Source organism: Mya arenaria, chromosome 8 (genome assembly GCF_026914265.1).
Source record: "Mya arenaria isolate MELC-2E11 chromosome 8, ASM2691426v1".
NCBI classification, from domain to species: Eukaryota; Metazoa; Mollusca; class Bivalvia; order Myida; family Myidae; genus Mya; species Mya arenaria.
In genome coordinates, this window is record NC_069129.1 from 6,357,366 (window position 1) to 6,382,126 (window position 24,761).

Consider the following 24,761-nt stretch of genomic DNA (forward strand, 5'->3'; position numbering starts at 1 on the left):
AAGAACATATTTTGGCCGACATAAAATCATCATCCTTCAGTGACTCGTTTTGTGTATTATATAGCCCCCCTCCCCACAACCTCTAAAAATACTAAATGACTTCCCACGATCGTGTCTGTAAAAAAGTATATAACCCCGAACAGAACCGACTATGTTCTATTGAAGTTTAAATAGATATATTAGGTGAGCATGTTTGGTCATTTGGTATGTGCGCTTCAAATCTTAGTAATACAGCTGGTAATGCTTAAGTTTTTGCTGTCCATACTACCACTACTGTTTCTGCTATTGCCACTGTCATCAACACCGCAAAATCACCAGCGACGCCACCACCACCGCAATTATCATCACCACCGATATTGTGATGACTTTGCATCCCCTAAAACAACTGACGCTGCTGTTGATAATGTTGTTGTTGCCACTTCTACAGCTTCAGCTATGACTCCAACTACTAGTATGATTATTTTCGGCTTTGAAAACATGAATTTCTGAATTTTCCGTGTTGTTAGAAAAGACAATATTCAGCATATAACGCTCTGATGCATAGTGTGGTAAGGGTAAACTAAATTACAGCTTAAATGGCAAAATGAAGCGTTTTGAATTTGAAGACGCGCTTTTTTTTACCAAAACGACGGGAAACTTCGCACGATTTCGTCTTAGCAGAGCGATAAAAATCGAGTGAAATTGTAGCAAGATTACGTTAAATATTTAGTGTTCTGTAACATTTTACATCTTATCTTTGCTTTAAAGTCATTAAACTTAGAATCATCCGAACGTTACACATAGTTAAAGCCTTGTATCCAGCCCGTGTGAAAATATCGTGATACGCTTGAGGCTGCCCTGGGCTGTTCCAGGCTGCCAAAAAGATTGAAGTCGAAAAGTGGAGTAAAGTGATGTTTTTAGTTCACACAAAAAATAGTGTAAATGTTGAAAAAGTATTCATTTGAGTATGTTTGCGTCATTTAAGAGTGCTTTGCAAACGAACTGTTGTGAATGATTTTTTTTTTCATTTTTTTCGGCTTTAAAAACATGAAATTCTGAATTTTCCGTGTTGTTAGAAAAGTCAATATTCAGCATATAACGCTCTGATGGGTAGTGTGGTAAAGGGAAACTAAATTACAGCTTAAATGGCATAAAAATCGAGTGAAATTGTAGCAAGATTACGTTAAATATTTAGTGTTCTGTAACATTTTACATCTTATCTTTGCTTTAAAGTCATTAAACTTAGAATCATCCGAACGTTACACATAGTTAAAGCCTTGTATCCAGCCCGTGTAAAAATATCGTTATACGCTTGAGGCTGCCCTGGGCTGTCCCAGGCTGCTAGAAAACTAAAGTCGAAAAGTGGAGTAAAGTGATGCTTTTAGTTCACACAAAAAATAGTGTAAATGTTGAAAAAGTATTCATTTGAGTATGTTTGCGTCATTTAAAGAGTGCTTTGCAAACGAACTGTTGTGAATGATTTTTTTTTGGATTTTTTTTTCGGCTTTAAAAACATGAAATTCTGAATTTTCCGTGTTGTTAGAAAAGACAATATTCAGCATATAACGCTCTGATGCGTAGTGTGGTAAGGGGAAACTAAATTACAGCTTAAATGGCAAAATGAAGTGTTTTGAATTTGAAGACGAGCTCTTTTTACCAAAACGACGGGAACCTTCGCACGATTTCGTCTTAGCAGAGCGATAAAAATCGAGTGAAATTGTAGCAAGATTATGTTAAATAATTAGTGTTCTTTAACATTTTACATCTTATCTTTGCTTTAAAGTCATTAAACTTGGAATCATCCGAACGTTACACATAGTTTAAGCCTTGTATCCAGCCCGTGTAAAAATATCGTTATACGCTTGAGGCTGCCCTGGGCTGCTGGGGGCTGCCAGAAAACTAAAGTCGAAAAGTGGAGTGAAGTGATGCTTTTAGTTCACACAAAAAATAGTGTAAATGTTGAAAAAGTATTCATTTGAGTATGTTTGCGTCATTTAAAGAGTGTTTTGCAAACGATCTTTTGTGATTTTTTTTTCATTTTTTCGGCTTTGAAAACATGAATTTCTTAATTTTCCTTGTTGTTGGAAAAGACAATATTTAGCATATAACGCTCTGATGCGTAGTGTGGTAAGGGGAAACTAAATTGGAGCTTAAATGGCAAAATGAAGTGTTTTGAATTTGAAGACGCGCTTTTTTCTTACAAATACGACGGGAAACTTCGCACGATTTCGTCTTAGCAGAGCGATAAAAATCGAGTGAAATTGTAGCAAGATTACGTTAAATAATTAGTGTTCTGTAACATTTTACATCTTATCTTTGCTTTAAAGTCAATAAACTTTGAATCATCCGAACGTTACACATAGTTAGAGCCTTGTATCTAGCCCATGTAAAAATATCGTTATACGCTTCAGGCTTCCCGGGGCTGCTGGGGGCTGCTGGGGGCTGCCAGAAAACTAAAGTCGAAAAGTGGAGTAAAGTGATGTTTTTAGTTCACACAAAAAAAGTAGTGTAATTGTTTTTAAATGATTCATTTGAGTATTTTTGCGTCGATTAAAGGGGTGTTTTGCAAACGAACGTTTATGAATGTTTTTTTCTTCATTTTTTCGGCTTTGAAAACGTGATTTTCTGGATTTTCCGTGTTGTAAGAAAAGACAATATTCAGCATACAACGCTTTGATGCGCGGTGTGGTAAGGGGAAACTACAGCTTAAATGGCAAAATGAAGTTTTTGAATTTGAAGACGCGCTTTTTTTACCAAAACGACGGGAAACTTCGAATGTTTCATATACTAGAAGCCATGTATCTAGCCCGAGTAAAATACCATAAAACGCCCAGGGCTGCCTGGGGCTGCCCGGGGCTGCCCGGGGCTGCCCGGGTCTGCTCGGGGCTGGCAAAAAACTAAAATAGAAAAATGGAGGTAAGTGATGTTTTTAGTTCACACAAAAAGAATAGTGTGAATGTTGAAAATGTATTCTTTTTAGTATTTTGCGTTATTTATAGAGTATTTTGGAAACGAACAATTGTGAATGATTTTTTTCATTTTTTCGGCTTTGAAAACGTGATTTTCTGGATTTTCCGTGTTGTAAGAAAAGACAATATTCAGCATACAACGCTTTGATGCGCGGTGTGGTAAGGGGAAACTACAGCTTAAATGGCAAAATGAAGTTTTTTGAATTTGAAGACGCGCTTTTTTACCAAAACGACGGGAAACTTCGAATGTTTCATATACTAGAAGCCATGTATCTAGCCCGAGTAAAATACCATAAAACGCCCAGGGCTGCCTGGGGCTGCCCGGGGCTGCCCGGGTCTGCTCGGGGCTGGCAAAAAACTAAAATAGAAAAATGGAGGTAAGTGATGTTTTTAGTTCACACAAAAAGAATAGTGTGAATGTTGAAAATGTATTCTTTTTAGTATTTTGCGTTATTTATAGAGTATTTTGGAAACGAACAATTGTGAATGATTTTTTTCATTTTTTTCGGCTTTGAAAACATGAATTTCTGAATTTTCCGTGTGTTAAGTCATTAAACTTGTTATCATTCGAACGTTTCATATACTAGAAACCATGTATGCCGCCCGAGTAAAAATACCATAAAATGCCCAGGGCTGCCTGGGGCTGCCCGGGGCTGCTGGGGGCTGCCAGAAAACTAAAATAGAAAAGTGGAGTAAAATGATGTTTTTAGTTCACACTCAAAGAATAGTGTAAATGTTGAAAAAGTATTCAATTTAGTAGTTTGCGTCATTTAAAGCGTATTTTGCAAACGAATTATTGTGAATGAATTTTTTCATTTTTTTTCTGCTTTGAAAACATGAATTTTCCGTGTTGTTAAGTCATTAAACTTGTTATCATTCGAACGTTTCATATACTAGAAGCCATGTATACAGCCCGCGTAAAAATACAATAAAACACATGGGGCTGCCCGGGGCTGCCCGGGCTGTCAGAAGCGTGAAATCGAAAAGTCGATTTCTTTAGTTCACAAAAAGGGAATAGTGTTAATGTTTTTAACTTATTCAATTTAGTATTTTTGCTTCATTTTAAGGTTTGTTTTGCAAACCAACTATTGTGAAGATTTTTTTCATTTTTATGTTTTTTTTGTCTTTGAAAACTGAAAACCGACTGGAAACTTCACACGAGTTCGTCTTAGCATAGCCGCTAATCTGCTCAGCTGCTCAGCTGTTGACTTCACGCCGTCAGGCTTCTAGACTGCTAACTCGCGCTGCTATGCTGCTTGGCTGCTGACTTCACGCTACTAGGCTCTCAGTCTGCTGGGCTGCTGATTTCACGCTGCTGGGCTGCCAGTCTGCTGGGCTGCTGACTTCACGCTGCTGGGCTGCCAGTATGCTGGGCTGCTAACTTCACGCTGCTGGGCTGCTGACTTCACGCTGCTAGGCTGTCAGTCTGCTGGGCTGCTGACTTCACGCTGCTAGGCTGCCAGTCTGCTGGGCTGCTGACTTCACGCTGCTGGGCTGCTGGGCTGCCAACTTCACGAACATCTAAAATCCAGCTATTCTCGCTCGTGGTGGCATAAATCTATTCTGCTTGTCAGGAGAGATCTATGTGAAGGATATTGGTTATTTGATGGGCCTTTCATTCTACTGTATGGAATTATTGTCGTAATATGACGGGCCTTTCATTGTCATTCTACTTTAGAATTTTATGTCGTAAATTGATGTGCTTATACTTCTACTTTATTAACTTATTGTCGTAATGCAACATCACATACCATTAAGGTTACAGACGCCTTTTTAATTTCCTTTCATATGCCTCGCCAATGTTATCACAGTGTACTTGACGCGCTATGCCAGACGCACAGATGAAGGCACAAAACTCATGCTCAAAGAAAATCCGTGTATTATAATTCGGCGATTTCAACCAAACGTAAGGATATCGGTCAAATATCGTTTTTCGACATCAATATGATGTTTGAAAATATATCTGTCCATTTTGGACGAATATATTTTCTGATTGGCTCGAAAGCACTCAAAAAGTATTCAATTTATATCAAGAGTAGTCTACTTGTTCATATAATAATTTACAACAAAGCTACAGTGTACCAATACACATACGGGGAATATTACATAACTATCGGACCGTTATCGGGTCATCATTGGGCCTATCTGCCGACATTCCGACCAGATGCCGATAGCTTCAGACTTTAATAAAATATAAACCTTAAGTACCATACTCAATCTTAAAAAAGAGTGTGTATCTTGAACGTCATCCGGGAACTTTGCATTTAGTTATAACGTACCTATAATTAACCGAAAATTGCAAACACTAATTCAGGCGAAAGTGATCTACTAAAGCGTTATGTAAAATCGTAAATATGTTGTTTGATATTTTTTTTAATTTAACAATGAACCTCAAGAATATACTAGAATGAAGCGGAACGCAGTACTTATATTTATTTGAAAATCAATCATGTTTGGTACACATGATTTACAAGATCAGAAATACACTTTTTAATGGGATATTATAAGGACTTATGAATATGATGTTTCCTCAATGTTTCCTCGAATTGATTTAGTCCCATTCCTAGATTCCAATTACTAAATTTAGGAATTTAATGCGATTTTATGCATTTTTAATTGTCAATGAACCAAACTTCAAAAATTGCAAACACAAACGTACAAAATCATAGACTTTAGTCAGATTGGAAGTCTTTATTTTCAAATTGTACCAAATCAACGAAGTTCCATTCACTGATATTCGGTTATTAATTAAAGAATTGTATAGTAGTTTAAGGCGTCCATCAGGTTGACTCCCTGTGTTGTTATGGTGACGATGGCAGGGTCAAGGCCACACTCCTGAACCGCAATCTGAACAATAGCAAATGTATTTGACTTTTACCAAACCCAATGCTCTAAAACAGGTGGGTTTGCACTAATCTGATCAGGTGGTTGTTAATATTGCGTTTATAATAAAAGTAATTTATCTCTTATTTCTTGTATCTCTTAAACTCTTATTTTTTATATACCTCATTTTAAAAATTGATAGTCCAATTATTGAGACTGAATATGGTATGTGTTTTGTTACATTTACTCACATTTCCGTGATTTCCTTTCCAAATATTGATGAACTAATTTCAACTCTGTCGGTTGCAAAGTTATTTTAGTATATCGATATATAATCTGAATTTGAAATATAACGAATCTAAATTGAATAGATTTATTTCAAAAGGGTCAACATTGTCAAAAGTATCCCCCATAAGCGTACCTTAAATCCATTGGTCGTGCATTCCATGATGATTCCAGAGAGCCCTCCTTGGGAAACATATTGATTGTTGTCAAAAGCAGCTACGGCTGTGAATGGTGGGAGATTGTGGCAACTCGACATCACCTAGCACGTTTGAACGAAATCTGAGTATGAAAAAGGCTCGACTCTGTATGATGGAACTAGATAAACGACAAACTCATAACTTCAAGGTTCTACAAAATATCCGAATGGAGCTGAGGAAAAAACCATGAAACCAGCGCATTTGTCAGCCAAATATGTATATGTGAAAGGAATTAATGAATACATTTAATAGTGTTAAAGCAAATCATACCTACCAAATATGAAACACGATATATATATTATATGTATATTTCAACGAGTAAAATATATATTACTACGTTATAAAGAGGAAACACTGATGGTCTATGTGAAAATTAAAAGTCAAATATTTTCTCCAAAGTATGTTATTAACCTGTTTTCCGAACACCCATGATGTGGTATCATTATTGACGGTTAGACAGTTACTCAGCACGAGAGCCTCGTGGATGTACGTGTGGGTGAGCCGGGACACACGAATGCTCCCGGGTGTGAGCTTGATTCTTTGTTGAGGAGTTGCACTGACAGTAATTGATGTTGACATTGGTGGGTATCTGTAAAGGTACATGCATACATATTGATACAGTATATAGAGGGAGAAGTTGCATTGACAGTAGCTGATGTTAACATTGGTGGGTATCTGTAAACGAACATACATACATACATACATACATACATACATACATACATATTGATACAGTTTATCGGTTGAAGAGTTGCATTGACAGTAACTGATGCTGGCATTGGTGGGTATCTATAAACGTACATACATACATATTGATACAGTTTATCGGTTGAGGAGTTGCATTGACAGTAGCTGATGTTGACATTTGTGGGTATCTGTAAACGTACATACATACATACATACATATTGACATAATATACCGGCAACCACGTATACTTATATAACGGAGAAGTTGCTTCAAGAAATCATAGCTACTGAGTGTGAGATTGATACGTTATCGAAGCTGCGCAAGCGGAGACTGATGTTTACATTGGTGGGTATCTGTAGGGCTAACGATCATTAATAGGAAAGTTACAATGACAATAAAAGATTCTGTATGCAATATATTCGTCTTAATCAATTAGTTTTTTATCACTTTTCACACATAATGAAACATTTAGCTTAGTGAACTTTACAATCTTTCTTATGTTTGACTTTAAAGATTCAAAATTAAATATTTATCATAAAAATACCAGTTCTAAACAGTAAATTCACATTAACTACAGCATAACTTTTACAGTCAGAGTTATGGACCTTTCTATGCACATGAAATTGTCAATATTTTGTATTTTTTTTGTCTAAATATATCGGACATAATTATAGACTTGTATTGTTATTTAAAAAACTAATAATAAATTTAGAGGTTGCACGCTTATTAACTAGTTTAATTACACCGTCATAGGTAAGGCTTACCATTCCAAAGCAGTATTTTAAACACTTACTATGAATGCTTTGCTTGACCTTATGCTTTTATTGTTGTTTGAATAATTAATTTTCACAATTTTTTTGTAAAAAAATGAATAAAAACGGTTACTTATGTATGCTGTTGTCGTGGGCATTGTAGTTGTAGTAGTAGTTGTTGTTGTTGTCGTCGTAGGTGTTGTTGTCACCTCTGAAATATGGAAACACCGTTAAAACTGTCGAATAATTTCCTATCATGTGTGTTTAATTATATTTGCAAGTTGCCATGTGTGTTTAAATTTATTTGTATGTTGCCATGTATTATTTAAAGCTATTTGCATGTTGTCATGTATGTTTAATTTTATTTGTGCGTAACCATGTGTGTTTAAAGCTGTTTGTATGTTGTCAGGTATGTTTAATGCTATTTGTTTGCTGCCTTGCATGTTTAATACTTTTTGTACGTTGCCATGTATGTTTAGAGCTATTTGTACGTTGCCATGTGTGTTTAAAATTATTTGTATGTTGCCATGTATTATTTAAAGCTATTTGTTTGTTGCCATGCATGTTTAAAGCAGCTATTTGTATGTTGCCATGTATGTTTAAAGCTATTTGTATGTTGCCATGTGTGTTTAATTATATTTGTACGTTGCATTGTATTTTTAAAGCTATGCGTACGTTTCCATGTGTGTTTAAAGCTATTCATATGTTGTCATGTACGTTTAATGCTTTTTGTATGTTGCCATGTATGTTGATTGTTATTTGTATGTTGTCATGTATGTTTAAAGCTATTTGTATGTTGTAATGTATGTTTAAAGCTATTCGTATGTTGTAATGTATGTTTAAAGCTATTTGTATGTTGTCATGTATGTTTAAAGCTATTTGTATGTTGTCATGTATGTTGATTGTTATTTGTATGTTGCCATGTGTGTTTTTAAGCTATTTGTATCTTGACATGTATGTTTAAAGCTATTTGTACGTTGGCATGTATGTTTGATGTTATTTGTATGTTGCCATGTATGTAAAATGCTATTTGTATGTTGCCATGTGTATTTAAAGTTATTTGTATGTTGCCATATATTATTTAAAGCTATTGGTATGTTGTCATGTATGTTAAATGTTATTTGTATGTTGCCATGTGTGTTTTAAGCTATTTGTATCTTGACATGTATGTTTAAAGCTATTTGTATGTTGGCATGTGTGTTTAATGTTATTTGTATGTTGCCATGTATGTAAAATGCTATTTGTATGTTGCCATGTGTGTTTAAAGCTATTTGAATGTTGCCATGTATATTAAATGCTATTTGTACGTTGCAATATATGTTTAATTCTATTTGTACGTTGTCATGTGTGTTTAAAGCTATTTGTATGTTGCCATGTGTGTTAAATTCTATTGGTACGTTGCCATGTATGTTTAAAGCTATTTGTATGTTGTCATGTATGTTTAATGCTATTTGTATGTTGCCATGTATGTTTAAAGCTATTTGTATGTTGCCATGTATGTTTAATGCTATTTGTACGTTGGCATGCGTGTTTAAAGCTATTTGTATGTTGCCATGTATGTTTAATGCTATTTGTATGTTGCCATATATGTTTAAAGCAGTTACTTGAACGTTGTCATGTGTGTTTAAAGCTATTTGTATGATGCCACGTATGTTTAAAGCAGTTACTTGTACGTTGTCATGTGTGTTTAAAGCTATTTGTATGATGCCATGTATGTTTAAAGCAGTTACATGTACGTTGTCATGTGTGTTTAAAGCTATTTGTATGTTGCCATGTATGTGTAATGCTATTTGTACGTTGTCAAGTATGTTGAAAGCTATTCGTATGTTTTCATGTATGTTTAATTATATTTCTACGTTACCATGTGTGTTTTAAGCTCTTTGTATGTTGTCAGGTATGTTTAATTATATTTGTACGTTGCCATGTGTGTTTAAAGCTTTTGAAATGTTATTTGTATGTTGCCATGTATTTGAATGTTAGTTTTATGTTGCCATGTGTTTGAAATGTTGATTGTATGTTGCCATGTTTTTGAAATGTAAGTTGTATGTTGTCATGTATTTGAAATGTTGTTTTTATGTTGCCATGTTTGTTTAATGTTATTTGTATAATGTTATTTGTATGTTGCCATGTATTTGAAATGTTGTTTATATGTTATAATGTTTTTGAATGTTAGTTGTACGTTGCCATGTATGTTTAATGTTATTTGCATGTTGTCATGCATTTCAAATGTTGTTTTTATGTTGCCATGTTTTTGAAATGTTGTTTTTATGTTGCCATGTTTTTGAAATGTTATTTGTATGTTGCCATCTATTTGAAATGTTGTTTTCATGTTGTCATGTTTTTGAATGTTAGTTGTATGTTGTCATGTTTGTTTAATGCTATTTGTATGTTGCCATGTATTTAAAATGATATTTGTATGTTGCCATGTATTTGAAATGTTGTTGTATGTTGCCATGTATTTTAGTGCTATGTTCATGGTGTCATCTTATTGTAATGCTATGTGGCTGCTGTAATCTATTGTAATGCTATGTATCTGCTGCTATCTATTGTAATACTATTTAATATGTTGCCATGTATGTGTAATACTATTTGTATGTTGCCATGTTTTTAGTGCTATGTTCATGGTGTCATCTTATTGTAATGCTATGTGTCTGCTGTTATCTATTGTAATGATAGTTGTACCTGTTAATCTATTACCTGCACATGTTGGCCCGGTCCAGTTCGGATCGCATATGCAATAACGTTCAAAATATATTCCGTGAAACTGCAAAGGGAAGCTGGATCAGGCGTCGTACCTACAAGAGGGCTATATATTTAAACCGCTATATTTACTGAGGGAGCCAATGTCTTTGTTGCGGGAATAAGTGTAATTACTTTGTAATCCATGCACTACCCTTAAGTAATAAGTAACTATGACGTTATGTTTCAGTAGGTAAACGGACACAATCACGCATGTTTACAAAGGAAATTTCAGAACACTAAATACTTGGCTCTAATTGCCATTAATAATGCGAAGAACAAAGCAATTCAAAAAAGGTATGGTTTCAAAAGGGATGGTTTCAAAAGGGTTTCAAAAGGGATGGTTTCTAAAGGGATGGTAGCAAAAGGTATGGTTTCAAAAGGGATGGTTTCAAAAGGGATGGTTTCTTCTTTTACAGAAGCTAGCTGTTTGTTTCAGTGTAATATCGCAATATATTTCACCGAGTGAGCACCTAAAGCTAAATCTTTACGTTCGCTGTTCACGAGGTGATCTTTATTGCTGTCTTACACTGAAACATGTTTGTTTTATTGGTATATACCTAAAATGGTTATAAAATGACATTCTTTGTGATCGAAGCGTCATTCCGGAAACTACATTGTTTGAATTGTCTGATCAATCACTTTATTCCACTGGAAAGTATATCAATAAATGTTTGATATGTGATATATACTTTCATTTAAATGGAACAGCAATGTAAATATAGTCTGAAATAAACCTGTGTTTGTTTACATTTTTTCATTGACATGGTACGACCTCTTATTATGTCCTTATTTTAACTGATTTGAATTGAATTGAAAATCACATTTTTTTTCATATAAATGATGCGATCCTTCAATTACGTATTTAAACAGACTGTTGTACCAAACAATGTAAACATTATTATAACCTGATCCCATTTATTATATTAACTTCGAACAGTTCAACTATACTTACTTTCTTGATCTTGACAATGGGAACCAGTCCAAGGATAACTGCAGACACAATGATGAAGGCCATCGGAAGTATGGACAAAGGTTCCGCCATGGCCGCATATTTCATGGTCACAAAACTGTCCAGACCAGCCCTGGTGACACTGGCACACAGCATCCCGTTTCCTGTCCTCCACGTAGTGCCCATGGTCGCCGCAAATAGGTTTATTACCTATGATTAAGTCTGCTATATAATAATTGCCTATCTGACATAGGGAGTGTGTATTGGATGATCGGCAGTAGGCTGACCTTTAAACCTTTGAAACTCTTAATGATTAAGTCTGCTATATAATACTTGCCTATCTGACATAGGGAGTGTGTATCGGATGAGTGGCAGTAGGCTGACCTTTAAACCTTTGAAACTCTTAATGATTAAGTCTGCTATATAATACTTGCCTATCTGACATAGGGAGTGTGTATTGGATGATCGGCAGTAGGCTGACCTTTAAACCTTTGAAACTCTATATGATTAAGTCTGCTATATAATACTTGCCTATCTGACATAGGGAGTGTGTATAGGATGAGTGGCAGTAGGCTGACATTTGAACCTTTGAAACTCTTAATGATTAAGTCTGCTATATAATACTTGCCTATCTGACATAGGGAATGTGTATAGGATGAGTGGCTGTAGGCTGACCTTTAAACCTTTGAAACTCTTAATGATTAAGTCTGCTATATAATACTTGCCTATCTGACATAGGGAGTGTGTATAGGATGAATGGCAGTAGGCTGACATTTGAACCTTTGAAACTCCTAATGATTAAGTCTGCTACATAATACTTGCCTATCTGACATAGGGAGTGTGTATTGGATGATCGGCAGTAGGCTGACCTTTAAACCTTTGAAACTCTTAATGATTAAGTCTGCTATATAATACTTGCCTATCTGACATAGGGAATGTGTATAGGATGAGTGGCTGTAGGCTGACCTTTAAACCTTTGAAACTCTTAATGATTAAGTCTGCTATATAATACTTGCCTATCTGACATAGGGAGTGTGTATAGGATGAATGGCAGTAGGCTGACATTTGAACCTTTGAAACTCCTAATGATTAAGTCTGCTACATAATACTTGCCTATCTGACATAGGGAGTGTGTATCGGATGAGTGACAGTAGGCTGACCTTTAAACCTTTGAAACTCTTAATGATTAAGTCTGCTATACAAATACTTGCCTATCTGACATAGGGAGTGTGTATCGGATGATCGGCAGTAGGCTGACCTTTAAACCTTTGAAACTCTTAATGATTATCGTCTACTATATAATACTTGCCTATCTGACGCAGAGAGTGTGTATCGGATGAGTGGCAGTAGGCTGACATTTAAACCTTTGAAACTCTTAATGATTAAGTCTGCTATATAATACTTGCCTATCTGACGCAGAGAGTGTGTATCGGATGAGTGGCAGTAGGCTGACCTTTAAACATTTGAAACTCTTAATGATTAAGTCTGCTACATAATACTTGCCTATCTGACATAGGGAGTGTGTATCGGATGACTGACAGTAGGCTGACCTTTAAACCTTTGAAACTCTTAATGATTAAGTCTGCTATATGATACTTGCCTATCTGACATAGGGAGTGTGTATCGGATGAGTGGCTGTAGGCTGACATTTAAACCTTTGAAACTCTTAATGATTAAGTCTGCTATATAATACTTGCCTATCTGACGCAGGGAGTGTGTATCGGATGAGTGGCAGTAGGCGGACCTTTAAACCTTTGAAACTCTTAATGATTAAGCCTGCTATATAATACTTGCCTATCTGACATAGGGAGTGTGTATCGGATGAGTGGCAGTAGGCGGACCTTTAAACCTTTGAAACTCTTAATGATTAAGTCTGCAATACAAATACTTGCCTATCTGACATAGGGAGTGTGTATCGGATGATCGGCAGTAGGCTGACCTTTAAACCTTTGAAACTCTTAATGATTATCGTCTACTATATAATACTTGCCTATCTGACGCAGAGAGTGTGTATCGGATGAGTGGCAGTAGGCTGACATTTAAACCTTTGAAACTCTTAATGATTAAGTCTGCTATATAATACTTGCCTATCTGACGCAGAGAGTGTGTATCGGATGAGTGGCAGTAGGCTGACCTTTAAACATTTGAAACTCTTAATGATTAAGTCTGCTACATAATACTTGCCTATCTGACATAGGGAGTGTGTATCGGATGAGTGACAGTAGGCTGACCTTTAAACCTTTGAAACTCTTAATGATTAAGTCTGCTATATAATACTTGCCTATCTGACATAGGGAGTGTGTACCGGATGAGTGGCTGTAGGCTGACATTTAAACCTTTGAAACTCTTAATGATTAAGTCTGCTATATAATACTTGCCTATCTGACGCAGGGAGTGTGTATCGGATGAGTGGCAGTAGGCTGACCTTTAAACCTTTGAAACTCTTAATGATTAAGCCTGCTATATAATACTTGCCTATCTGACATAGGGAGTGTGTATCGGATGAGTGGCAGTAGGCTGACCTTTAAACCTTTGAAACTCTTAATGATTAAGCCTGCTATATAATACTTGCCTATCTGACATAGGGAGTGTGTATCGGATGAGTGGCAGTAGGCTGACCTTTAAACCTTTGAAACTCTTAATGATTAAGTCTGCTATATGATACTTGCCTATCTGACATAGGGAGTGTGTATCGGATGAGTGGCTGTAGGCTGACATTTAAACCTTTGAAACTCTTAATGATTAAGTCTGCTATATAATACTTGCCTATCTGACGCAGGGAGTGTGTATCGGATGAGTGGCAGTAGGCTGACATTTGAACCTTTGAAACTCCTAATGATTAAGTCTGCTACATAATACTTGCCTATCTGACATAGGGAGTGTGTATCGGATGAGTGACAGTAGGCTGACCTTTAAACCTTTGAAACTCTTAATGATTAAGTCTGCAATACAAATACTTGCCTATCTGACATAGGGAGTGTGTATCGGATGATCGGCAGTAGGCTGACCTTTAAACCTTTGAAACTCTTAATGATTATCGTCTACTATATAATACTTGCCTATCTGACGCAGAGAGTGTGTATCGGATGAGTGGCAGTAGGCTGACATTTAAACCTTTGAAACTCTTAATGATTAAGTCTGCTATATAATACTTGCCTATCTGACGCAGAGAGTGTGTATCGGATGAGTGGCAGTAGGCTGACCTTTAAACATTTGAAACTCTTAATGATTAAGTCTGCTACATAATACTTGCCTATCTGACATAGGGAGTGTGTATCGGATGAGTGACAGTAGGCTGACCTTTAAACCTTTGAAACTCTTAATGATTAAGTCTGCTATATAATACTTGCCTATCTGACATAGGGAGTGTGTACCGGATGAATGGCTGTAGGCTGACATTTAAACCTTTGAAACTCTTAATGATTAAGTCTGCTATATAATACTTGCCTATCTGACGCAGGGAGTGTGTATCGGATGAGTGGCAGTAGGCTGACCTTTAAACCTTTGAAACTCTTAATGATTAAGCCTGCTATATAATACTTGCCTATCTGACATAGGGAGTGTGTATCGGATGAGTGGCAGTAGGCTGACCTTTAAACCTTTGAAACTCTTAATGATTAAGCCTGCTATATAATACTTGCCTATCTGACATAGGGAGTGTGTATCGGATGAGTGGCAGTAGGCTGACCTTTAAACCTTTGAAACTCTTAATGATTAAGCTTGCTATATAATACTTGCCTATCTGACATAGGGAGTGTGTATCGGATGAGTGGCAGTAGGCTGACCTTTAAACCTTTGAAACTCTTAATGATTAAGCCTGCTATATAATACTTGCCTATCTGACATAGGGAGTGTGTATCGGATGAGTGGCAGTAGGCGGACCTTTAAACATTTGAAACTCGTAATGATTAAGTCTGCTATACAAATACTTGCCTATCTGACATAGGGAGTGTGTATCGGATGATCGGCAGTAGGCTGACCTTTAAACCTTTGAAACTCTTAATGATTAAGCCTGCTATATAATACTTGCCTATCTGACGCAGGGAATGTGTATCGGATGAGTGGCAGTAGGCTGACCTTTAAACCTTTGAAACTCTTAATGATTAAGCCTGCTATATAATACTTGCCTATCTGACATAGGGAGTGTGTATCGGATGAGTGGCAGTAGGCTGACCTTTAAACCTTTGAAACTCTTAATGATTAAGCCTGCTATATAATACTTGCCTATCTGACATAGGGAGTGTGTATCGGATGAGTGGCTGTAGGCTGACATTTAAACCTTTGAAACTCTTAATGATTAAGTCGGCTATATAATACTTGCCTATCTGACATAGGGAGTGTGTATTGGATGATCGGCAGTAGGCTGACCTTTAAACATTTGAAACTCTATATGATTAAGTCTGCTATATAATACTTACCTATCGGACATAGGGAGTGTGTATCGGATGAGTGGCAGTAGGCTGACCTTTAAACCTTTGAAACTCTTAATGATTAAGCCTGCTATATAATACTTGCCTATCTGACATAGGGAGTGTGTATCGGATGAGTGGCAGTAGGCGGACCTTTAAACATTTGAAACTCTTAATGATTAAGTCTGCTATATAATACTTGCCTATCTGACGCAGAGAGTGTGTATCGGATGAGTGGCAGTAGGCTGACCTTTAAACCTTTGAAACTCTTAATGATTAAGCCTGCTATATAATACTTGCCTATCTGACATAGGGAGTGTGTATCGGATGAGTGGCAGTAGGCTGACATTTAAACCTTTGAAACTCTTAATGATTAAGCCTGCTATATAATACTTGCCTATCTGACATAGGGAGTGTGTATCGGATGAGTGGCAGTAGGCTGACCTTTAAACCTTTGAAACTCTTAATGATTAAGCCTGCTATATAATACTTGCCTATCTGACATAGGGAGTGTGTATCGGATAAGTGACAGTAGGCTGACCTTTAAACATTTGAAACTCTTAATGATTAAGCCTGCTATATAATACTTGCCTATCTGACATAGGGAGTGTGTATCGGATGAGTGGCTGTAGGCTGACATTTAAACCTTTGAAACTCTTGATGATTAAGTCGGCTATATAATACTTGCCTATCTGACATAGGGAGTGTGTATTGGATGATCAGCAGTAGGCTGACCTTTAAACATTTGAAACTCTATATGATTAAATCTGCTATATAATACTTGCCTATCGGACATAGGGAGTGTGTATCGGATGAGTGGCAGTAGGCTGACCTTTAAACCTTTGAAACTCTTAATGATTAAGCCTGCTATATAATACTTGCCTATCTGACATAGGGAGTGTGTATCGGATGAGTGGCAGTAGGCGGACCTTTAAACATTTGAAACTCTTAATGATTAAGTCTGCTATATAATACTTGCCTATCTGACATAGGGAGTGTGTATCGGATGAGTGGCAGTAGGCGGACCTTTAAACATTTGAAACTCTTAATGATTAAGCCTGCTATATAATACTTGCCTATCTGACATAGGGAGTGTGTATCGGATGAGTGGCTGTAGGCTGACATTTAAACCTTTGAAACTCTTAATGATAAAGTCTGCTATATAATACTTGCCTATCTGACATAGGGAGTGTGTATCGGATGAGTGGCTGTAGGCTGCCATTTAAACCTTTGAAACTCTAAATGATTAAGTCTGCTATATAATACTTGCCTATCTGACATAGGGAGTGTGTATCGGATGAGTGGCAGTAGGCTGACCTTTAAACCTTTGAAACACTTAATGATTAAGTCGGCTATATAATACTTGCCTATCTGACATAAGGAGTGTGTATTGGATGATCGGCAGTAGGCTGACCTTTAAACCTTTGAAACTCTATATGATTAAGTCTGCTATATAATACTTGCCTATCTGACATAGGGAGTGTGTATCGGATGAGTGGCAGTAGGCTGACCTTTAAACCTTTGAAACTCTTCATGATTAAGTCTGCTATATAATACTTGCCTATCTGACATAGGGAGTGTGTATAGGATGAGTGGCAGTAGGCTGACATTTGAACCTTTGAAACTCCTAATGATTAAGTCTGCTACATAATACTTGCCTATCTGACATAGGGAGTGTGTATCGGATAAGTGACAGTAGGCTGACCTTTAAACCTTTGAAACTCTTAATGATTAAGTCTGCAATACAAATACTTGCCTATCTGACATAGGGAGTGTGTATCGGATGATCGGCAGTAGGCTGACCTTTAAACCTTTGAAACTCTTAATGATTATCGTCTACTATATAATACTTGCCTATCTGACGCAGAGAGTGTGTATCGGATGAGTGGCAGTAGGCTGACATTTAAACCTTTGAAACTCTTAATGATTAAGTCTGCTATATAATACTTGCCTATCTGACGCAGAGAGTGTGTATCGGATGAGTGGCAGTAGGCTGACCTTTAAACATTTGAAACTCTTAATGATTAAGTCTGCTACATAATACTTGCCTATCTGACATAGGGAGTGTGTATCGGATGACTGACAGTAGGCTGACCTTTAAACCTTTGAAACTCTTAATGATTAAGTCTGCTATATGATACTTGCCTATCTGACATAGGGAGTGTGTATCGGATGAGTGGCTGTAGGCTGACATTTAAACCTTTGAAACTCTTAATGATTAAGTCTGCTATATAATACTTGCCTATCTGACGCAGGGAGTGTGTATCGGATGAGTGGCAGTAGGCTGACATTTAAACGTTTGAAACTCTTAATGATTAAGCCTGCTATATAATACTTGCCTATCTGACATAGGGAGTGTGTATCGGATGAGTGGCAGTAGGCGGACCTTTAAACCTTTGAAACTCTTAATGATTAAGCCTGCGATATGATACTTGCCTATCTGACATAGGGAGTGTCTATCGGATGATCGGCAGTAGGCTGACCTTTGAACCTTTGAAACTCTTAATGATTATCGTCTACTATATAATACTTGCCTATCTGACGCAGAGAGTGTGTATCGGATGAGTGGCAGTAGGCTGACCTTTAAACATTTGAAACTCTTAATGATTAAGTCTGCTACATAATACTTGCCTATCTGACATAGGGAGTGTGTATCGGATGACTGACAGTAGGCTGACCTTTAAACCTTTGAAACTCTTAATGATTAAGTCTGCAATACAAATACTTGCCTATCTGACATAGGGAGTGTCTATCGGATGATCGGCAGTAGGCTGACCTTTGAACCTTTGAAACTCTTAATGATTATCGTCTACTATATAATACTTGCCTATCTGACGCAGAGAGTGTGTATCGGATGAGTGGCAGTAGGCTGACATTTAAACCTTTGAAACTCTTAATGATTAAGTCTGCTATATAATACTTGCCTATCTGACGCAGAGAGTGTGTATCGGATGAGTGGCAGTAGGCTGACCTTTAAACCTTTGAAACTCTTAATGATTAAGCTTGCTATATAATACTTGCCTATCTGACATAGGGAGTGTGTATTGGATGAGTGGCAGTAGGCTGACCTTTAAACCTTTGAAACTCTTAATGATTAAGCCTGCTATATAATACTTGCCTATCTGACATAGGGAGTGTGTATCGGATGAGTGGCAGTAGGCGGACCTTTAAACATTTGAAACTCGTAATGATTAAGCCTGCTATACAAATACTTGCCTATCTGACATAGGGAGTGTGTATCGGATGATCGGCAGTAGGCTGACCTTTAAACCTTTGAAACTCTTAATGATTAAGCCTGCTATATAATACTTGCCTATCTGACGCAGGGAGTGTGTATCGGATGAGTGGCAGTAGGCTGACCTTTAAACCTTTGAAACTCTTAATGATTAAGCCTGCTATATAATACTTGCCTATCTGACATAGGGAGTGTGTATCGGATGAGTGGCAGTAGGCTGACCTTTAAACCTTTGAAACTCTTAATGATTAAGCCTGCTATATAATACTTGCCTATCTGACATAGGGAGTGTGTATCGGATGAGTGGCAGTAGGCTGACCTTTAAACCTTTGAAACTCTTAATGATTAAGCCTGCTATATAATACTTGCCTATCTGACATAGGGAGTGTGTATCGGATGAGTGGCAGTAGGCTGACATTTAAACCTTTGAAACTCTTAATGATTAAGCCTGCTATATAATACTTGCCTATCTGACATAGGGAGTGTGTATCGGATGAGTGGCTGTAGGCTGACATTTAAACCTTTGAAACTCTTAATGATTAAGTCTGCTTTATAATACTTGCCTATCTGACATAGGGAGTGTGTATTGGATGATCGGCAGTAGGCTGACCTTTAAACATTTGAAACTCTATATGATTAAGTCTGCTATATAATACTTGCCTATCGGACATAGGGAGTGTGTATCGGATGAGTGGCAGTAGGCTGACCTTTAAACCTTTGAAACTCTTAATGATTAAGCCTGCTATATAATACTTGCCTATCTGACATAGGGAGTGTGTATCGGATGAGTGGCAGTAGGCGGACCTTTAAACATTTGAAACTCTTAATGATTAAGCCTGCTATATAATACTTGCCTATCTGACATAGGGAGTGTGTATTGGATGAGTGGCAGTAGGCGGACCTTTAAACATTTGAAACTCTTAATGATTAAGCCTGCTATATAATACTTGCCTATCTGACATAGGGAGTGTGTATCGGATGAGTGGCTGTAGGCTGACATTTAAACCTTTGAAACTCTTAATGATAAAGTCTGCTATATAATACTTGCCTATCTGACATAGGGAGTGTGTATCGGATGAGTGGCTGTAGGCTGACCTTTGAACCTTTGAAACTCTTAATGATTATCGTCAACTATATAATACTTGCCTATCTGACGCAGAGAGTGTGTATCGGATGAGTGGCAGTAGGCTGACATTTAAACCTTTGAAACTCTTAATGATTAAGTCTGCTATATAATACTTGCCTATCTGACGCAGAGAGTGTGTATCGGATGAGTGGCAGTAGGCTGACCTTTAAACCTTTGAAACTCTTAATGATTAAGTCTGCTACATAATACTTGCCTATCTGACACAGGGAGTGTGTATCGGATGAGTGACAGTAGGCTGACCTTTAAACCTTTGAAACTCTTAATGATTAAGTCTGCTATATAATACTTGCCTATCGGACATAGGGAGTGTGTATCGGATGAGTGGCAGTAGGCTGACCTTTAAACCTTTGAAACTCTTAATGATTAAGCCTGCTATATAATACTTGCCTATCTGACATAGGGAGTGTGTATCGGATGAGTGGCAGTAGGCTGACCTTTAAACCTTTGAAACTCTTAATGATTAAGCTTGCTATATAATACTTGCCTATCTGACATAGGGAGTGTGTATTGGATGAGTGGCAGTAGGCTGACCTTTAAACCTTTGAAACTCTTAATGATTAAGCCTGCTATATAATACTTGCCTATCTGACATAGGGAGTGTGTATCGGATGAGTGGCAGTAGGCGGACCTTTAAACATTTGAAACTCGTAATGATTAAGCCTGCTATACAAATACTTGCCTATCTGACATAGGGAGTGTGTATCGGATGATCGGCAGTAGGCTGACCTTTAAACCTTTGAAACTCTTAATGATTAAGCCTGCTATATAATACTTGCCTATCTGACGCAGGGAGTGTGTATCGGATGAGTGGCAGTAGGCTGACCTTTAAACCTTTGAAACTCTTAATGATTAAGCCTGCTATATAATACTTGCCTATCTGACATAGGGAGTGTGTATCGGATGAGTGGCAGTAGGCTGACCTTTAAACCTTTGAAACTCTTAATGATTAAGCCTGCTATATAATACTTGCCTATCTGACATAGGGAGTGTGTATCGGATGAGTGGCAGTAGGCTGACCTTTAAACCTTTGAAACTCTTAATGATTAAGCCTGCTATATAATACTTGCCTATCTGACATAGGGAGTGTGTATCGGATGAGTGACAGTAGGCTGACCTTTAAACATTTGAAACTCTTAATGATTAAGCCTGCTATATAATACTTGCCTATCTGACATAGGGAGTGTGTATCGGATGAGTGGCTGTAGGCTGACATTTAAACCTTTGAAACTCTTAATGATTAAGTCTGCTATATAATACTTGCCTATCTGACATAGGGAGTGTGTATTGGATGATCGGCAGTAGGCTGACCTTTAAACATTTGAAACTCTATATGATTAAGTCTGCTATATAATACTTGCCTATCGGACATAGGGAGTGTGTATCGGATGAGTGGCAGTAGGCTGACCTTTAAACCTTTGAAACTCTTAATGATTAAGTCTGCTATATAATACTTGCCTATCTGACATAGGGAGTGTGTATCGGATGAGTGGCAGTAGGCGGACCTTTAAACATTTGAAACTCTTAATGATTAAGCCTGCTATATAATACTTGCCTATCTGACATAGGGAGTGTGTATTGGATGAGTGGCAGTAGGCGGACCTTTAAACATTTGAAACTCTTAATGATTAAGCCTGCTATATAATACTTGCCTATCTGACATAGGGAGTGTGTATCGGATGAGTGGCTGTAGGCTGACATTTAAACCTTTGAAACTCTTAATGATAAAGTCTGCTATATCATACTTGCCTATCTGACATAGGGAGTGTGTATCGGATGAGTGGCTGTAGGCTGACATTTAAACCTTTGAAACTCTTAATGATTAAGTCTGCTATATAATACTTGCCTATCTGACATAGGGTGTGTGTATCGGATGAGTGGCAGTAGGCGGACATTTAAACATTTGAAACTCTTAATGATTAAGCCTGCTATATAATACTTGCCTATCTAACATAGGGAGTGTGTATCGGATGAGTGGCAGTAGGCTGACCTTTAAACCTTTGAAACTCTTAATGATTAAGCTTGCTATATAATACTTGCCTATCTGACATAGGGAGTGTGTATCGGATGAGTGGCAGTAGGCTGACCTTTAAACCTTTGAAACTCTTAATGATTAAGCCTGCTATATAATACTTGCCTATCTGACATAGGGAGTGTGTATCGGATGAGTGGCAGTAGGCGGACCTTTAAACATTTGAAACTCGTAATGATTAAGTCTGCTATACAAATACTTGCCTATCTGACATAGGGAGTGTGTATCGGATGATCGGCAGTAGGCTGACCTTTAAACCTTTGAAACTCTTAATGATTAAGCCTGCTATATAATACTTGCCTATCTGACGCAGGGAATGTGTATCGGATGAGTGGCAGTAGGCTGACCTTTAAACCTTTGAAACTCTTAATGATTAAGCCTGCTATATAATACTTGCCTATCTGACATAGGGAGTGTGTATCGGATGAGTGGCAGTAGGCTGACCTTTAAACCTTTGAAACTCTTAATGATTAAGCCTGCTATATAATACTTGCCTATCTGACATAGGGAGTGTGTATCGGATGAGTGGCTGTAGGCTGACATTTAAACCTTTGAAACTCTTAATGATTAAGTCGGCTATATAAAACTTGCCTATCTGACATAGGGAGTGTGTATTGGATGATCGGCAGTAGGCTGACCTGTAAACATTTGAAACTCTATATGATTAAGTCTGCTATATAATACTTACCTATCGGACATAGGGAGTGTGTATCGGATGAGTGGCAGTAGGCTGACCTTTAAACCTTTGAAACTCTTAATGATTAAGCCTGCTATATAATACTTGCCTATCTGACATAGGGAGTGTGTATCGGATGAGTGGCAGTAGGCGGACCTTTAAACATTTGAAACTCTTAATGATTAAGTCTGCTATATAATACTTGCCTATCTGACGCAGAGAGTGTGTATCGGATGAGTGGCAGTAGGCTGACCTTTAAACCTTTGAAACTCTTAATGATTAAGCCTGCTATATAATACTTGCCTATCTGACATAGGGAGTGTGTATCGGATGAGTGGCAGTAGGCTGACATTTAAACCTTTGAAACTCTTAATGATTAAGCCTGCTATATAATACTTGCCTATCTGACATAGGGAGTGTGTATCGGATGAGTGGCAGTAGGCTGACCTTTAAACCTTTGAAACTCTTAATGATTAAGCCTGCTATATAATACTTGCCTATCTGACATAGGGATTGTGTATCGGATAAGTGACAGTAGGCTGACCTTTAAACATTTGAAACTCTTAATGATTAAGCCTGCTATATAATACTTGCCTATCTGACATAGGGAGTGTGTATCGGATGAGTGGCTGTAGGCTGACATTTAAACCTTTGAAACTCTTGATGATTAAGTCGGCTATATAATACTTGCCTATCTGACATATGGAGTGTGTATTGGATGATCGGCAGTAGGCTGACCTTTAAACATTTGAAACTCTTAATGATTAAATCTGCTATATAATACTTGTCTATCGGACATAGGGAGTGTGTATCGGATGAGTGGCAGTAGGCTGACCTTTAAACCTTTGAAACTCTTAATGATTAAGCCTGCTATATAATACTTGCCTATCTGACATAGGGAGTGTGTATCGGATGAGTGGCAGTAGGCGGACCTTTAAACATTTGAAACTCTTAATGATTAAGTCTGCTATATAATACTTGCCTATCTGACATAGGGAGTGTGTATCGGATGAGTGGCAGTAGGCGGACCTTTAAACATTTGAAACTCTTAATGATTAAGCCTGCTATATAATACTTGCCTATCTGACATAGGGAGTGTGTATCGGATGAGTGGCTGTAGGCTGACATTTAAACCTTTGAAACTCTTAATGATAAAGTCTGCTATATAATACTTGCCTATCTGACATAGGGAGTGTGTATCGGATGAGTGGCTGTAGGCTGACATTTAAACCTTTGAAACTCTAAATGATTAAGTCTGCTATATAATACTTGCCTATCTGACATAGGGAGTGTGTATCGGATGAGTGGCAGTAGGCTGACCTTTAAACCTTTGAAACACTTAATGATTAAGTCGGCTATATAATACTTGCCTATCTGACATAGGGAGTGTGTATTGGATGATCGGCAGTAGGCTGACCTTTAAACCTTTGAAACTCTATATGATTAAGTCTGCTATATAATACTTGCCTATCTGACATAGGGAGTGTGTATCGGATGAGTGGCAGTAGGCTGACCTTTAAACCTTTGAAACTCTTCATGATTAAGTCTGCTATATAATACTTGCCTATCTGACATAGGGAGTGTTTATAGGATGAGTGGCAGTAGGCTGACATTTGAACCTTTGAAACTCCTAATGATTAAGTCTGCTACATAATACTTGCCTATCTGACATAGGGAGTGTGTATCGGATAAGTGACAGTAGGCTGACCTTTACACCTTTGAAACTCTTAATGATTAAGTCTGCAATACAAATACTTGCCTATCTGACATAGGGAGTGTGTATCGGATGATCGGCAGTAGGCTGACCTTTAAACCTTTGAAACTCTTAATGATTATCGTCTACTATATAATACTTGCCTATCTGACGCAGAGAGTGTGTAT

General features: G+C 37.4%; 1 protein-coding gene across 1 annotated transcript; it reads right to left on the reverse strand.

Annotated features, from left to right (window-relative positions):
* Positions 1 to 5,619: 5,619 nt before the first annotated feature.
* On the reverse strand, positions 5,620 to 11,402 carry LOC128242292 (uncharacterized). Its single transcript, XM_052959387.1, has 6 exons — positions 11,388 to 11,402; positions 10,391 to 10,488; positions 7,827 to 7,904; positions 6,665 to 6,842; positions 6,193 to 6,315; positions 5,620 to 5,795 (listed from the first exon to the last, which is right to left on the reverse strand). Exons 2-6 carry the CDS (start codon positions 10,423 to 10,425, stop codon positions 5,697 to 5,699), a joined length of 513 nt encoding a protein of 170 aa, XP_052815347.1. The 5' UTR covers positions 10,426 to 10,488; positions 11,388 to 11,402; the 3' UTR covers positions 5,620 to 5,696.
* Between the last annotated feature and the right edge of the window lie 13,359 nt (positions 11,403 to 24,761).

Coding starts and splice junctions, on each gene's coding strand:
- LOC128242292 (XM_052959387.1), bottom strand. CDS start 10,425: ATGCGATCCGAACTGGACCGGGCCAACATGTGCAG. Junction 6,316..6,664: donor CATGGGTGTTCGGAAAACAG/GTTAATAACATA, acceptor CAAACGTGCTAG/GTGATGTCGAGTTGCCACAA. Junction 5,796..6,192: donor GCACGACCAATGGATTTAAG/GTACGCTTATGG, acceptor GCTATTGTTCAG/ATTGCGGTTCAGGAGTGTGG.